This window comes from Gobio gobio (genome assembly GCF_949357685.1).
Source record: "Gobio gobio genome assembly, chromosome: 10".
Classification (NCBI taxonomy): Eukaryota; Metazoa; Chordata; class Actinopteri; order Cypriniformes; family Gobionidae; genus Gobio; species Gobio gobio.
Window position 1 is genome coordinate 35765501 of NC_137116.1, and position 18006 is coordinate 35783506.

Here is an 18006-nt window from a genome sequence, read left to right on the forward strand (position 1 = left end):
GGGAACTCGAGGCCATAGTAAGAGCGACCGCCCTTTTTCGACGAGCGGAGGAAAAACCGCACATTGATCGCTTCAGGCCTCCAACGCGTATAAACAACCGCAATACACATCAGAGCGTCACCCGGGGTAAGTTATCCGGAGCGTTAGACGCCCTGCGTCACTCATTTTTTAGCCGAAATGGAATTTGTCTGATTAAAATAGCATTTTAATGCGCGATTTGATGACGTAACGACAATGGTCCAGAAAACAAATGGCGAATGCGTTAGCAGCCACAGGCCCAGCGTGAGAGTAACATGAAGCTGACTGCCACACAGGGCTTTTTACCGTTTGAATATTTCTGTGGGATCTTTATACGTTTGGGCCGTTGAAGTACGTTGCTTTTGCAGCAGTATAACCGCTGGGTCTAAAGCTACCAGTCTTGCGCAGAGAAGCTCCCTGTAGAAATGCGCGCTTATTCGGCATGCTGCTTAGATATGCCCGCTACTCTATGGATCTGTTGGCATAGGGGCCATTACAAAGTATGTGCCTAATTTATCTAAATGCATTATCTGTATTAAATGGAACGCATGTTAAAAATGGTAGACAAATAGCCTGGCTGTAAAAATGCTTTGACATTTAACAGTTTATTATTTTAGCTGTCTACCTACTTGGAAAAAGCAATTGTAGCTTACCAAGAGGTCCCATGGATCTTCATTTCTTTATTATTATTATTATATAAATACTATACATCAATATTTTTCTTATTCCGTTATGTTGTTTTCTTGTTCATAGTACTTGCATGCGCAGGGGAAGGGCTGAACCATGTCAGTTGATGGAGATGTTGACTATGGGCATGAGTTTCCAGCCCATTATAAAGTGATGCTTGACAAACTGAATGAGCAGCGTCAGCTGGATCAGTTCACAGACATCACTCTCATTGTGGATGGTAAGGTTTCCAGTCTCTGTACCTCTTAATCTAATGCCTTTCTGAATTATGCAAAATATACCGTTAAATTAAGAGTTGCACATATTCGGTGGTGCTGATGATTGTGGTTATTTAACAGGACATCAGTTTAGGGCCCACAAAGCTGTTTTGGCTGCATGCAGTCAGTTTTTCCACAAATTCTTCCAGGACTTCACTCAAGAGCCTCTAGTGGAGATTGAAGGTACCTAACAATACATACAATTGTATGTAACCAATATGGTTATATATTTTTGTTTAAAGCTGCTGTCCGTAACTTTTTTTGTGTTCAAGATTTACAAAAATTATATAATAAGAATGTATAACATGAATCCATTTTCCAATCCGTGTTTTGGCTTACGCTGAATCATTATGGTACACTTATAATAAGTGTTTATATTGGGACGATTTCAGACCGGTCTGGTAGGAACTGCTGCAGAGAAGCACAGTCCCTGCGTGACTCGCCATAGATATAAACCGAGAGAAGTAGCTCCGGCTGCAATGTTCTTCCGCAAGACGCATGCAGTTCTGTTTATTAACCGCTAGAGCGCAAAAAGTTACGGACTGCAGCTTTAATGAATAGTATATTATGACCTTGTCACCCCCCCCCCCCCCCTCTTTTTTTGTATGGTAGCAGTTATAATCAGCAAAGCTGTCTAAACTGGAAGCTCCTCTCTGCAACCCAGTTAGTATAGTTTTCTGCTTGATGGCAGATTTGTTTGTTTTTTTAAGTAAACCTGAGTCTGACTCCGGACTAGAGATGCACTGGTCGACAGGCCATAAAACTGTCAGAAGGGTTTGGTAATTTACACACAGAAGCACAAAATCAGTCCCTGTGATTTTTCATACCTGTTGCCGAATAGGCCATTCCAGGATGTCACATACGTTTTTAATTTTAGGAGAAGATCCACCAACATTTTCTTTTTGTCAATATCCTCTATCCTTAAAGCATGTTCTGTTATATTGTGCTGGGTTTAATACCTTGAGAACCCTTTTTAATTCAGTTAACACTTTAAAAATATATTTGGTTCAAAAAAATTATTCCAGAGTTTTAGCAAAAATAGAGTTTAACAAACAGCATAGTTTACCACAGATTTTCTTGCCATGAAAATAGCCACAGAAGCTGGGAAGTTGGCATGGTGTTAAAAAACAAACAAATGCATAGAAGCACATATTGACAGAGAAGAAGGGGTATAATAACATATCACACAATTATTGATATTTATTTATTTTGTTGACATTTTGTTAAATGCCTGAAACGAATAATGGAGAGTTGGCATATTTAAAAAAATTGTGTCTATTGATAAAAGCATATTTGTTTAACCAGAAACCAGAGGCTACTAATATCAGAATTGAATCCGCTCGGGTTGGACATCATGTTTTTGGACTAGTTGACACAACATGCACGTGTCTGCTGTTGCACGTTACGTAGCCCCAGCCTTGATAGTGAAATCTACTCCAGAATGTTATATGCCTAATAATAATGATTACTTCAATATTTCTGTTGCAATGAACAGGTGTTGGCAATATTGCCTTCCGCCACCTAATGGAGTTCACTTATACGGCTACATTAGCTGTGAATGGCGAGGAAGAAATTAGTGATGTCTGGAGAGCTGCAGAGTACCTTCAAATGCAGGAGGCAATCAAAGCCTTGAACAACAGGTTACTAACCTATTGTACTTCTCAAAATGTTTTTCTGCCTGATTTTATGTTGTAGTTGATTATCAAACTATTCTTTTTCTCCTCTCACCTAGACGGAATGGTACCACCCCATCAACCCCCTCCCAGGCCGTGGCTGGAAAGAGCAAGGCTAAGAAAAGGAAGATCTCAGAGACCTTCAGTGTGATCACTGAGACTCTTCCTTCAGTGGAGACTGAATCTGTTGAAATCGAGGTGGAGGTTGATGGGGAACAAATAGAGGTGGAGGAAAGCGGTCTGGTGGAGGTAGTGGATGCTGCCAGGAGTTCCACCGAACCGTCTTCGGATGACTCTGCTTTGGCTTTGCTGGCTGACATCACTAGCAAGTACCAACAGGGAGAGCAGACTCTCCATGTGTTGAAAAAGGACGATGAGACGGTAGTCGTGCAGGAAGAGGCTGTGATAGCCTCCAAGACCCTGGAGAATATTGAAGTGGTGGAGGTCCAGATCTCTCAGCTGGACAACCTTTTCCGTTGTGACAAGTGCGACCGCTGCTTCAAACTCTACTACCACCTCAAACAGCACATGAAGAGTCACACCGCTACCCCGGATAGGGGCTTTGTCTGCAGGCACTGCGGCAAAGTATATGCCCGGGAAGGAGCCCTTAAACAGCACCTGAATAATTGTCATTTTGATGCGGAGGAACAGTCCCGACGGCAGAAAAAGAAAGTGCATGTTTGCGAGTACTGTGAAAAGCAGTTTGATCATTTTGGACACTTCAAAGAGCATTTAAGGAAGCACACAGGTGTGTGGGTGAACTATTATGAGGTCAAATGTAAAGTGTATTTAAGTCTAATCGCTAATCAGCTTTTCACTTCTCCATATATTTGTAGGTGAGAAACCCTTTGAGTGTCCAGAATGCCATGAACGTTTCGCCAGGAACAGTACGCTGAAGTGCCACATGTCAGCTTGTCAAAATGGCTCTGGAGCCAAAAAAGGGCGAAAGAAGCTTTATGAATGCCAGGTTGGTTTTTACCAGTAACATTATCCAAATGTGCGTTTTAATATACCAAACTTTCTGGAAAAACTCACTTATGGGGCTAAAAATCTAAAATTTAATCTCCAGGTTTGCTGTGCTTGTTTGTAGAGCTTAAAAACTTTTTTATAATATTACACTGTAAAATATAAGAAAATATAATTTAGTTAATTACAATACTAATATTTATGGCTGTCTTAATATCTTCCGTTTTGAATGTCAAAGCATCAAGCTTTTTTTTTATAGAAAAACACGTTATTAAATCTTAGCTATTGTTGACAACTGATTTATAAGTGCTTATTACAAGTTTGGGAAGATGGTTGGTGCGTGTTTCTTTCCCAAATGCACATAATAAGTTACAAACTCCTAGAGCATGCAGAGATATGTTTGTGTAGAGCAACCCTCTACAATGCGAGTAAAACATTCGCATATGCGAGTAAATCGTCACTCTGGACAATTAAATAATATCTATCATTAGCCATTGGCTAATAAATTCTCAGATTTTACTCGCCAGTGTGTGTGGGATGCTAAGAATAAGTTTAGCATAAATATATTTTTACTGGCTGAACACTCTGAATGAGTGCTTGAGAGTTTCGCTCTCGTCAAGCGATCTAGTTTGAAGAACTCTGTCGCTTTGCTGAGCGCGTTTCTCACACACACACGCGTGCGTGCGATAGAAAGAGAGAGCGCGCGCGCAAGAGTCTTACATACCACGCAAAATCGACACGCTAGATGTTAACTACATTCTTTGTTGTATTTTCCTGTCAAAATAACGGAGTTAATTTTGAATTATTCAGCTTTTAAGAACAAGCAGAAGATATGCCGTTTTTTTCCGGTGGCGGGCGGAACTAATGCGCAAACGGCAATCTCATTGGCTGGCGCTCATCTTTTCCTTGCCCTGTTTTGATTTCAGCAAATCAGTTTGAGCGAATGCTATCAAAGTGATTAATATTCATGAACCCAGCAGCTCATGTATATTTTTTATTAGTAGTAGAATTAGTAGTATTATTATCTTTTAATAGTACAATTACTAGTATCTTTTTTTTTTTTTTACAGAAACAACAAAAATATCTTAAGCACCACCACCAGTCCAAAGTTAAATGACACATGCATTCATACATGTTACCAACAGTTTTAGATTCAAAGACTCATTTACACTAATGCCAGGTTCGCTGTTGAGATTTTAACGTTAGTGTTTGTAACGTTAGGTGTTCGTCGGATAACGTTAAGTATGAATGAGCATTTAACAGACTGGTTTGCAGAACAGCGCTGTCATCTGTTTACTTCCTTGCTACAACCTATTACAGGAAAACACATCGATGAAATATAAATCAGACTTGCAGGTTGTGGCCCGTAAACAGCTTCTGTTTGTAAATCCAGCTTTCAGGACAAGCCGTTGTGCATATCCTGTATTGAACTCGCGAAGTTTGTGGAAGTTGTCCTCCGTGAAATGTGCTGCAGGGAGCCCCGCACGCGCCTGTTCCCCGCTGTCTCATACACACGTGCAACATGTTGTATGTTAAACACTCTGCAACGCACCCCCGCCCCAAGGAAGGCTGAACAGAGCAAGTACCCCAGACCTGCAATCCGGATGAAAATAACAGCATTTCCTTGGCATCGCGGCAACAACACTCCAGCCTAACTATACCACAACAGCGCCGCGATACAAAATGGCCTCACCCCCCCTTATTTAATATTCTCGGAGGAGGGGTTTATGTAAATATTGAGCCTGTTGATGTCACCAACCCTGGAGGAATGCTTGTAGTCGCCTACTGGCCGTTTGCTGTAGTTCTTAGAAACTGATTTCTTTAAAAGCAAATATCTCCCTTTGCTTTTAACTTTGAGCGTTGTAACTTTGCAGATGTTGTTTATGCTCAAGCAGCAACATTACACGCTAGCTAAAGTTAGAATAGTGAAATTGTGGTTTACCACCCCTTTAAGCATGTACGTTCAGATATTTAAAAAGCTGTGCCATTTTACAAATATATTGATACATTTGGTGGAATTTATATATATATATATATATATATATATATATATATATATATATATATATATATATATATATATATATATATATATATATATATATATATATATATATATATATATATATTAGTATAATATAATATAATAAAGTATATCAGTTTGGCGAATTAAAAAAAAAATGTACTTGCCAATGGCGATTCTATTGCCAAGTAGGGATGGGCGATATGGACTAAAAAAATTATCCCGATATTTTCTAGTATTTATTGCGATAACGATATCAATGACGATAAATGTAGTATCATTCCCCATGTTTTTGGATACAAGTGAGAGCTGCATGCATTCTTGAGAGACTCAGAAAAACAAACAATGATCTAGTAAAACGTACCTGTCATCAAATAGGCTCCTATAATACATAATACATTATATATATATATATATATATATATATATATATATATATATATATATATATATATATATATATATATATATATATATATATATATATATATATATATATATATATATATATATATATATATATATATATATATATATATATATATATATATATATATATATATATATATATATATATATATATATATATATATATATATATATATAATATTTTTTTTTTTTTTTTTTTTAAATGTAAAATTCCACACCAGCCTTTTCAGAAATGGAAAAGTTGCAGATATAATTGTCTTCTGTAAAAGTGCAGGTAATGTTTAAATAGTGCAACTGTGCTGAAAAACATCACAATACAAACAATAATAATTAAAAATCAATGACAAGTTTTAAATGTAAACCGATTCTGTATACACTCATGGTGCAAACAGTGGTAAAAATAGCAGAAACAGCTAAAGTAATTATCCCAAAAATGTATTCAGATTACAAAAAAGTTGAAAATAATGATTTAATGATAGAACTTCAGTAATTTGAGTTAATAATACCACAAATTCTTCTACTAATAAAAATAAACTGGACTAAGGAATAATGAGCTTCTGGGTTCATGAATATTAATCATGTTGTCAGCGCTCATTCAAACTGATTTGCTGAAATCAAAACACAGTAATAGGTGCACGCCAGCCAATGAGATTCCCGTTTGTGTATTCGTTTCTTCCTGTTCATGAAAGGCTGAATAATTCCAAATAAACGCCATTATTTTACAGGAAAATACAACAAAGGATATTGTTTACATGTAGCACATCAATTCTGTGTGGTATAAGACTCTCTCGCTCTCTCTTTGAGTGTGTGTGAAACACTGAGCCTCACACTAGTGTTTACTGTGCGTCAAATACACTGCGTATTCATTGAGTTGAACTGAAATAGTATGCTTTACCGATCGATTGAGACAGCGCGAATCTCTTAAGCGCTCAGTCCATCTGTATGGTTCAGATCCTCAGGTAGTCCCTCGTTTAGCTATTAACTCTTCCGCAGCTTCCACCATAGTTGTTTTCGCTCTGCACGTGAGATGCGGATTCAGTGCCGTCCCATCACGCGCTGCGCGTAGGACACCGAGTGCTGCGGGGGGCACCACAAGAAAATTCTCTCTCCAATCCCCGTTCAGCTATACAAAGTGATGAACGCAGCCACCGCGGCCATCATAAAGTAATAACGCTTAAGGCATCAAGAGACGGCCAGCGGCGGCACTGTGCGGATGGGTCGCGCCATCAACTAGGCTTTATCGTTATTATCGCGGGAAGACAAATTCTTATCGTGGGGAGAATTTTTACCGGTATATCGCAAACGATAAGATATCGCCCATCCCTATTGCCAAGGTGTGCGTAGAGGGTTGTAGAGCAGCATTTATTGTGAACTGAGCCTCTATCAGACACTGAAAACACCAGATCATGAGCTATTAGCATGTAAGAACAGTTCAGCACTTCACACAGAAACATGCAACATATGCATTTTATATAATGGCACTAAGCTATGTCACGATTTTGGTTTTATTTTGATTTATCATGCAGCCCTAATCACTTGTATTTCTATTCACTTATCTTTCTTTTTCGCACCTCAGGTCTGTAGCAGTGTTTTCAATAGTTGGGAGCAGTTCAAGGACCATTTGGTGACCCACACGGGTGAGAAACCCAACCATTGCACCATCTGCGATCAGTGGTTCACACAACCCAGTGACCTCCATATTCATCTGCAAGAACACCACGGCTTACAGGAGAAGGTTATCGTCACAGAGGAAGTCATGATTTCAGACCCAACAACAGTCTTGACTATGGCAGAGGTTGAGGAGGGAGAGGAGAGGGTTATACTGGAGGACGGCATGCGGGTGGAGCATGTTACTGTGGAGCCGGTGGATGTTGTTGCTGTTGAGGAGACTCTTGTGGTGGAGGAAGAGACGCCTCAGACGGAAGGTGGGGTGGAAGAGACAGTGGTTTTACAAGTAGATGGTGAGAGATTGAAAGAACAAGCAATGGAAATCCAAATAGCACAGGTGACTGTTGCAGAACCAGCAGACTGTCACGTTAAACAAGAGGCCGAGGACCATTCAAAAGAAGAAAAAATTGCAAATGTATGAAAGACCTCTGCTGTGCATGGACACTTTAGGAATGAAATGGGGAGATTAACCAGGCCTTTTCTCCTTTCCCGCCCCTTAAAATGATACAGTAATGCTCATTCTGGTGTCATCCAATAAAGCTGGATCACCTGCTTAATTTCTTTCAGCTTTGCTTATCACTTATCACTCTGAAAGCAGTGTCTCTATAAATCTGATCACCGGTTCAGTCATGCTTTTAATGTATGTTGTGGATAAGAATAGTAAGAGATGTAATTGATTTCAAGAATAGTGCACGTCACCAAGACTGTTTCTGGGGTGGAAGAGGGTTTTTTTTGGTTGTATGTTTATAGTGTGTGTAAGAAACTTATTTTCATAAAATAAAAAAATGTGCGAAATGTGTCCCCAAATAATCCAGAGAAACATAAATTGACCGCCGGGAAAGCTCAAGATCTGTGGCTTTCAACCATGGGGTCATCGGCAAACTTCTAAGAGGGCTGCAGGAAGACTTTTTTAGTAAATATGTTTAATGCATTAATGTTATTATTTTTTAAGCCATGCTAATTTCAGAACCCAGCATGGAAGCAGTTTTTTTTAGGAATGCTACATAAAATATTTAATACACGCTGTCACAAGTATTGTTTTTTCTCACATAGTTGAAATGTGTTTATAGATAAATAAATAAATAAATATATAGCTGTCTTTATATTTTGCATGGGGATGGTTACATTTACCTGCAAGTAAATGCAACATTACCACTGGTTATAGGATCACCATCACTGATACTTCAACGTTGATAGGTTCCTGGATGGTGCCATGTTGTACTAAAAGGTAAGTGACACTTTTTTTAAGATAACCATAGCCTTTTAACCTATCAAATTTTACGTATTGTATACTTTTTTTAGCAAAAGCCATCCACATTTTTTTGCTCTAATCATTGTCTTAATAGCCTATTGGTTTAAGAAACCCCTTAATCCCGCCCCAAGATGTGATTGGTTAACAGAGCTGTCCGTCACTTGGCCTCCCTGTTGCTGTGATGGTGCTTGGAGTGAATCCTCGCGCTGTCGCGCATCACATTCAGGCCAATGACATGCACCGAGTTAAAACTGAATGACCTCGCAACGAATAATGAACGCTTAAGAAAGGTAAGGATATTTACCCTTATCTATTCTCACTATATGACAGATTAGTACAATCATAAAAGCATGATAAATTCATGGATGCTTTCAAATTGTTTACAAGGCTTCTAGATATCATGTTGTTATCAATCGAAAAATCTTGATGTGCCTGGTGTTACTCTCCAGCTGCAGTTATGGAAGCGTGTATACTACAATTAATCTTTGGCTAGCATCATCTCATAATTTTTTTAAATTATTAATCATATTTTATGATAGAGTTCAAAGTCACCAAAATCTGACATTAATATCCGTGGTATCACCGTGTCTTGAAAAACGTATCAAAATATTCACCCTTTCAGGGTAATTTTGTTGCCACTAATATTATTATATATTTAATTAATTAATGTCATTATTATTAGTAGTAGCTAATAGTAGTGTTAAAAAAGTGTCATTATATTTTACATTTTACCAACCCATATGCCTGAACATTTACAAAGCTTGGCAAACTGGTTTAAAATCCTCTAATCAAATGCCATTTGTGATTTAACATGATTTTAGTCTTGCTTTTGGGAATTTGTGGGGGTATACAAAGGGTCTCAGGTGTAAATTATAAAGCCGCATTAGTGTTTGAACAGTACAGGTGTGTGAATCTCCAGGCCTGAATGAACAAAGCTGATCCCATATAGCTATTGAATAGAAGTATTAATTGACTGAGAATATTGTAATTTATGATATCGAATGCTTTCTAGTTTCTCACGGATTGATGTCAACTTTTGTTCAGGCGCCTTTGATGACTCCTTAGTTGGATGACATGAAACATGGTTTTAGGTCTGAGATTAAAGCTGCTTTGATGGGTTGGGAATACATTAGCAGAGCACAATGCAACGGAAACAGCCTTGTGGTTTCATCGCATAATCTGCATGTTTTTCCCTCAAAGGTCCAAACATCAATTGAACTCCTTAATTATGTTCCTTATTTAAGGACTCATTAAAATGGACATATTCAGACATGTATCAAAATCTGAATACATGTTCTGAAGCATGTGTTGCTTGTGGTTTTATGCATTTTAATGCAGAAAGAGACGTAACCAGTTAATTTCATCATGTATAGTAGTGCTAAAGTATGTTGTTTATGACATATAACAATTGATGCATGTCATCCACATATTTTTTTTATTTTATATATATATATATATATATATATCTCTATCACTCTAAAAAAAAAAAGGTTCTATATGGCACCAAAAATGGTTCTTGGCTCGTAATCATAGGGGAACCTTTTTTAGTGCTATATAGCACCAATTTTGGTGCTTCAGTGGTTCTTCAGCGGTTCTTCAGTGGTTCTTCAGCGGTTCTTCACCGGTTCTTTGACTAAGGTGCTATATAGCACCGCTGAAGAACCACTGAAGCACCAAAATTGGTTCTATATAGCGCTAAAAAAGGTTCCCCTATGATTACGAGCCTTTTTTTTTAGAGTGTATATATATATATATATATATATATATTACACATATATACATTTATTTGCTGCTGTGATGTCTAAGTAAAGGCCTGTTCACAAAAATATATAGCCCTAAAAATTACTTTTAAATATAAAAGAATAGTCAACCCGACAAAACTAACCCTTTTTACATTTCCGGGTTTCTCAGAAGCGGAAGTGTTAACACTTCACAGTAGCATTAACTAGTTTTTTTTGTCATTTGATGCAAAGGTAATATAATACTAAGTATAGTGTTATAAATGTACATTAAAATATATATATATATATATATATATATATAAATAATGAAAATTTGCAGGATTCACGTAATCACAGTCTGTGAAAAAGGTCCACTATAACGTTAACAGCACCGATAAACGATATTGTTGGAATCTCTTTCAGGAAGATTTTTTTTTCAGCTGATGAACGATAAAAACATTGACAGCCAATCAGAATCCATCCTGCTTTAACGAGCTTGAGCATTTAAAGCGGCAGACGACAAACCTGCAGTGCACGTTTGGAATAAACAGAACGATATCGTCCCCTGATGTGGAAGCTTATATATAGCTATCGTTATAGTTATTGTTCTTAGTGTGAACAGGCCTTAAATGCCCTCTTATGTCAAATGACATTCAAGTGTTTGGCTTTGGCTTTGATGTCAGGTCCAATATAGGTTTTAAGTGTTTCATTCCTCAATAAATGATCTGCCATTCGGTAGTTGTAGCTACGTGATGGAAATTCCAGATTGGCACCTCTGGCCCCCTATTGTCCCTGATCTTTTCACTACTGAGCTCTTTTTTTCCCCTCTCTGGCCATGTGTCTCAATCAAAACACACACAGGGGGGCTTTGTGTAGCAGTGTGTACACGAAAGCTGCTAATGAAATCGCATACTGAGTAGGCATTTGATTTAGAACGTACTTCTCGACAGTTTAAAAGGATGAATGTACTGCGTTTGCTATATTTTAATGCGAATCACGGTGTCAGTTGCATCGCTTCACTGCCATTCCCAAAACCTGCCCCATAGCCTGTGGGATAGTAACGTATCAAAACGATGTGCACTTCAGAATCGACTTTTTGAATCAACAAACAGACAAATTTGCCTACTGTTTTATGAATCCTGTGAATTTGGTATATTCAGATGCAGTGAGGAAAGTCATAGAGTGAATCGCAGTTGAGTAAGCATGTTACTCTCTGTAGAATAAGTGCCTGCATTTGAGCCAAAGATTTTACTAGAGCCCTGTACATGTAACAAGTCTCAGGGGCTAATGATATCCCATGTGGGGAGTGTTTATCTTGTGTATAGATCAGGGCCGGATCAGTAGAAATGGCCCCTGTGGACAATGCTTCACGCTTAGTCAGTGCAAATGGAGTCACACAGTTGATGTAAGTACCACATTCTAAATCCTGCCTGTGAGACTCATGCTAATGGTGCCGTCTAATAGAGAGGAGCTACATGATGAGGTTTTTGACTAATTGATATTGAATTTAGGTTATAATTATAGTGACTATAGATTATTGCACATCCATGCACTTGAAAGGGTCGTTTTAGGATTCCTGCTTGCTTTACACTTTAAAAGAGAATTCTGTCAGCAGTTGAATCTTTGCAGCTCCTTCAGCAACCAGCAGCAGCAGCAGCACACACACACATGTACAGCAAGGTGTTTGAAGCCTGAGGATTTGAGTATTCATGAGAAACATCACTTTGATGTTGTGTGCTTCTTGGTAAATAGAAGCACACTATTTGCCAAGTGTTTGTAGAAGGGCAATCAGAATTATATAAAATGTAAGGAAGTTCAAATATCTACATCAGATAGAGATGTAGACTTACAGCCCTCTGTTTGCCTGTGCTACCATCCCACTGTTTATATAATCATCAGTTTGCCAATCACTATTGAGGTACACTACTGTTAAAAAATGTGGGGTTATATATGCTGTTGTGAGAAAATGGGATGCTGCTGCTGGTTGCTGAAGGGGCTGCAAAGATTCAACTGCTGACAGAATTCAGAATTCTCTTTTAAAGTGTAAAGCAGGAATCCTAAAAGGATTCATGGATGTGCATGTCTGCATTATGATGACAGACATCACAGCCGCAACTTGCTGTCACTTTAAGACCTGCCACACATGACACGGATCTGACACGCAACCCATTTTCTCACAACTTCATTTAAGACTTTATTTAACTCATTTAAGACAGTGCTTAAAAGGGTAACCAACAAAATGTAAATTTGTGCACTGTTGTATGTTTTCGTCGGTTCAAGCACTGCCTAATGGCTTTCTGTACGTGTTTCATGTGTCACAGACAGCATGTGCCAGTACCGTACTGAGCTCTTTTGTTTTATCATGCTTGAATGGTTTGAAAGCATTTGCATGAATAAGAGCTTGATCATATAATGTAATACTAGCCACAGGATGATGAAAAAAACAGATGGTGCGTTAATTGCGTTAACACATTAAACTGATTACATGCGTGCCGTGAACGAGTTAATTTTGACAGCCCTAGTTTCAAATAAGTGCTGTGAACTTTCGATTCATCAAAGATTCCTGAAAAAATAACCAGTTTAAGCTGTTTTGAGTGCATGAATCTGTTTTGAGTGCATGAATAAAGGGGGGTTAAATCTACTTCTCAGAAAGACCTGCTGGTTAGACTGTTTGGGTTCTTATTCAATTGTCAAATCACTAATCATTAATGGCAGTAACGCAAACAAGTTAGAGAGATGTACATTACACACAGATGTAAAAATGCATGACACTAACGCCTGATCAGCTTCAAAGTACTTTCTACAGATCTGGTTGGTTTAGCTATAACTCTAAAATGCTGATGCTCAGGGAGTTAGAACAAAAGAATAGTTTGGGTCTATTGCGTCAAAGAACCCTGTTGAAAACCAAGCTCAGCAGCTTGTATCAGCATCGCTGCTCATCTCCACCTGCAAAAAACACATTGGCACACCTTAAGGTGTCTGTGCAGGTGCAATGCTCAATAGTCCTGTGAGGAGATACTGCCTCAATTCAAACGCACCTGGTGTTCTTTGATCAAAGAGCATGTGCAAAAAAATTTCCATGAAAGTATTATGTTATGAACTACATTTGATATAGAACTACACTTTCAGAAAATGGATACATATGCTCCCTCCATCATTTATCAAGTGAAAATAATATGTCCAATCGCATATCAACATTCTGAATTATTCAATTCTTAAATTACAATTCAAATATGGTGCCCATCCTCTATTTTCTATTTTAAAATGTTTCAAAATATTATTTATTCCTGTGATGAGTAATTTTTGGCATCATTACTTTAGGGCTGTGCGATATTGAAGAAAAATGTGATATGCAGTACCTTGTTAAATAATGCGATATTCGATATGCGATACGATATTGCTTAAAGTATGTAAAATCTATTTAAATTATATTTTTTAAAAAATATTTAAAAACTCAGAATAATACAATTTGTGTGTCTGGGAAAAGCATTTAATTGATCTTTGTTATTAAAAATAAGAACTAAAAACAGTAGTCTTCACATGAATTAAATATACACTGATAAATAATAAAGCTACAAAGGTTATTCAGCCAAGAGTGATTTTTCTCCTTTTCTTTTGTTGTTTGACAGACAGTGGCAGGTTTACTGTATTAGCAGGCTGTCACTTTAAGACCTAATGCACAGATCCTATTGACACACATTCGGTTTCTTTCCGCAACTGATATCGTTCACTTAAAGCATAACCGACTGTGTTTATATGAATACTCATCAAGACAGCCATTTTGACATAAGTGTGTGTGTATTTGACAGTTTGAGTATGTAAGAAGGCACGAAACCGAACTGAAGGGATCACACGCTTTCAGAGAGGCGGCTTGTGCGCATGTTTCAGTGTGTGTCAGACAGCAGACAGCGTGAGACTGCAAGGAGGTGTTTTTCGCAAGTTATTGCGTTTAATAACTCTTAAGTAACAGCCGTGTGCCCAGTCTATTCTCTGCTATATGCCGTCGACCTAAAACGTACAATTTTCACAATTTTGAAGTAGCCTATTAAAATCATTCAGATATGCATATCTCTATGTACATTTGCGATATTTCGAAATATTGTGCAGCCCTACTTCAGTGTCACATGAGTCTTCTTCTTTTTTTTTTTGCTTAGCAATGTGACATTTATTATTTTTATTTTTTAACCTATAACAGGTTGTATATACATACAGAGATTGTACAAAATACACATATTGACTAGCATTAAAACAAATCACAATAGACCAACAACAAACGGGGAAAAAAAATAATCTGAACTCATTCTACTATGCTGATTTGCTGCTCAACAAACATTTATTATTATTATCATCGATTTTGAACAGTTGTGCCCTGCTTAATATTTTTGTGGAAACTGTGATACATTTTTTCAGGATCCTTTAAGTGGAAAGTTCAAAAGGAAAGCATTTATCTGAAATATACATTTGATCAATTTAATGCTGAATCTTTACTTTATTTAAAAAAATAAATAATAGTGGTATTTAATTTTCGGTGTAACTTTGGTGAAATTATTTTGCTGCTAAGTGTAATCTGATTTGAAATTCTGTTTATTGCCTCATACATCATATTATCTGTGGCGTAACAGGTGTGTAGGGCTTGTGTTATGTGTGCTGTTAGTGCTTATTGGCTCTAGGGCACTCTGTGTACTTCTGTTTTGCTCTTTAGGGACTTTGTTAAAGGAACTACATCAGCAAACTCACACTAATTGCATCCTGAAACTCACAAAACACACACACTGATCTCAGTCATATTTAATGTATTTAAAATGAAATGTATAGATATGCGTTTCTTTTTTTATTTTTGTCATGTTCTTTAAATTATAAATAATTGAATTATAAAAAATTTGAATTATTTAGTAAATAATATAAAAGCTTCAAACAAATCCACAAAGGTTTAGACAACTAAATGTAAAAAAAAAAAAAAACGGAAAAAAAGAACAAATAAGCTAAGGGTTTAGTTTAAGGAAAGGTGATTTAAGGACAGGTTAAGGCAGTGTCATGGTCTTAATGTATTCTTTGTCTCTCTCTCTCTCTTCCCAGGTAAACAGGAATACTTTAGTTTAGTCCCTACAGTTTAAATAGGAGATTTAAGTACCACTAAAAAGGCACGGATTAGGATCTCTGAACACACTAATCCCAGAAAGAAGACTGTAGAGTGAGTCATAAGCACAGAAAAAACACACCGAGGTGAACAAATGAGAGGGAGTGTCTGTTTTCCATGTGGTGCCCCCATTTCTGAACGACCAACCAGCCAAAGATGTTAAATGAGAGGAAGCGCCATACAAGAAACCAGGACCACTGAGAGCAGCGTGGAGCCTTGTTATAGCAGCCAGGCAACAATCACAGCCCTCATCGTTCTCAACGCTGATCCCCAGTCTATTTTTATCCTTGAGACAAGGCACCAATTAAATCGGCCATATCTGATGAGGTTCGGGGAGACACAGGACTGAGGAGAAGGAACAGCATTGTGCACCTGGCCGCTTGGGTGACGCAGGCGACCCTAAACATCTACTCCTTTATATTTGGATATGTGTATAACCTTGAGCTGAGATGCGGCGATAATGAGCTGATTTTGGAAATTGACACACACGTTCAGGACAACATGTGAAGGTGAGAGAGGACTATTCATTAATGTGTAATGATGAAATGGATGATGAAATCATGATATAAAATCGGTAAATTAATTTGTATTTAAAAAAATATATATTTCATATACATGTATTATTAGTGTGTGAACATTTTAAATATGTATTCATTATTTATTATTTATATATTTTTTATATATTTATTATTGTTATACATAATATTTTATGTATAACAATAATATAATAAAACATTATAATATATATATTATTATTATTATTATTTTTTTATTATTATTTTATTTTTTATAAAAAATATTATGTATAACGATAATAAATATATATAAATATATAGTAGTGGCTAAAATATATATTAGTGGCCAAAAGTGATGTCTGGCCTAGGAAAATTGGCATATTCACCCTTTATTTAAATTATTAAATGGTAAATTAATTATTATGTTTTGTCAGCATATTGCATAGTTGTGCTTGGAGTAAATTGACTTCTTTGTGATAGCGCAATGAAATATGCCTAATTGTGCCGACATAATTTGTGGCAAGGCTGTCATAGAAATAAATTATGAACATGCCAAAACAAGAGAGAACCAGCGAAATATGATTAACTGCTTATGTTGTAGTCTGTGTATGTTTTTTCATTTTTTCATTTGAGCTTATTGTTTTTCTGTGCATTTTTTGCATAGTAAAATGAAACGTTTTGCTGTAGTTTACCCCTTTTTTGCCATAATTTTGTCAGATAAATACCTTAACCAAGTTTAGTGTTTTGTTCTTCTCTTGTTTTTAAATATAATAATAAAAAAGTCCTCATATTTTGATGGTTTAATTTAACTTGTAGGGTTATAAAAACAAATCCAAATATCAATCCAAAATATATGTATATAATATGTATATACTATAATTCAGTGGTGTCCAATCCTGCTTTTGGAGGGCCACTATCCTGCAAAGTTTAGCTTTAACCCCAGTTAGTCAGACTAGAAACTTCCAGTCAGGTTGTTTAAGGCAAGTTGGAACTAAACTCTGCGGGGACAGTGGCCCTCCAGGACCACCTATGCTACAATAGTTTGGACACCCCTATGGTACAATAATATTTAAAATATTTAAATAATAATTAGAATACATTATATTATGTTATTCGCTCTTTGATAATCTCCTTGAGTTTATAGATAGAGTTTAAGGGGTTAATAAGCAAATTAACTTCCTCGTTATGTATCATTTCATACCTTCAGGAGGTGCTTTAGTTCCAGGTCTCCTGCCATGAGCTAAGCCCCCCAGTGGCCTGTGGCAGGATGACTGCCGTCTATCCATCTGGGGGGGGCTCCGTCGGGGTCTCAGCTGTGGGTCCCCAGCGTTATGCACGATGGAGCCGACAAGACAGCTCCGACATCTGCACGGACGACGAGGGGACCCAGCCGCGCCGCCTCACCCCGCTGGAGAAGCTCAATCTGGATATGTGCCAAGATGAGAAGATGGTGCGAGAGCTCACCGTGGGCCGTCGCATCGGCTTCTACAAGATACGCGGCGAGATCGGCTGCGGAAACTTTTCTCATGTCAAGCTGGGCATCCACGCTCTTACAAAAGGTAAGCAAAAAACTAAAGTTTGTGCAGTGGTACATATGCTTTGACTTTCTTGAGAAATTTTCCCACAAGATACAGTAGGTGGTTGTTCATCTTAGAGCAGC

The 18006-nt window shown here is 37.4% G+C and overlaps 2 protein-coding genes across 4 annotated transcripts in view; both read left to right on the top strand.

The window, feature by feature from the left end:
* znf131 (zinc finger protein 131) lies at window positions 1–8823 on the top strand. 3 transcript variants are annotated; one of them, XM_079826774.1, is made up of 7 exons: window positions 1–126; window positions 772–925; window positions 1044–1145; window positions 2458–2602; window positions 2695–3383; window positions 3472–3602; window positions 7630–8823. In XM_079826774.1, exons 2-7 carry the CDS (start codon window positions 802–804, stop codon window positions 8140–8142), a joined length of 1704 nt encoding a protein of 567 aa, XP_079682900.1. In that variant the 5' UTR covers window positions 1–126; window positions 772–801; the 3' UTR covers window positions 8143–8823. The 3 variants fall into 3 exon arrangements, with proteins under 3 accessions (XP_079682900.1, XP_079682901.1, XP_079682902.1); XM_079826775.1 differs by lacking the exon at window positions 1–126 and adding an exon at window positions 220–518 and having other exon boundaries at window positions 7630–8793; XM_079826776.1 differs by lacking the exons at window positions 1–126; window positions 772–925; window positions 1044–1145 and adding an exon at window positions 1573–1625 and having other exon boundaries at window positions 7630–8793.
* nim1ka (NIM1 serine/threonine protein kinase a) overlaps window positions 8721–18006 on the top strand; it is a 23586-nt gene continuing 14300 nt past the window's right edge. Inside the window, exons 1-4 of the mRNA XM_079826777.1 lie at window positions 8721–8949; window positions 9068–9263; window positions 15771–16340; window positions 17554–17905. Of these exons, the coding sequence (XP_079682903.1) occupies window positions 17614–17905 (292 nt within the window). The 5' untranslated portion in view covers window positions 8721–8949; window positions 9068–9263; window positions 15771–16340; window positions 17554–17613. The remainder of the gene's footprint in view (window positions 8950–9067; window positions 9264–15770; window positions 16341–17553; window positions 17906–18006) is intronic.

Coding starts and splice junctions, on each gene's coding strand:
- znf131 (XM_079826774.1), top strand. CDS start 802: ATGTCAGTTGATGGAGATGTTGACTATGGGCATGAGTTTCCAGCCCAT. Junction 3,384..3,471: donor GCATTTAAGGAAGCACACAG/GTGTGTGGGTGA, acceptor ATATATTTGTAG/GTGAGAAACCCTTTGAGTGT. Junction 3,603..7,629: donor AGAAGCTTTATGAATGCCAG/GTTGGTTTTTAC, acceptor TTCGCACCTCAG/GTCTGTAGCAGTGTTTTCAA.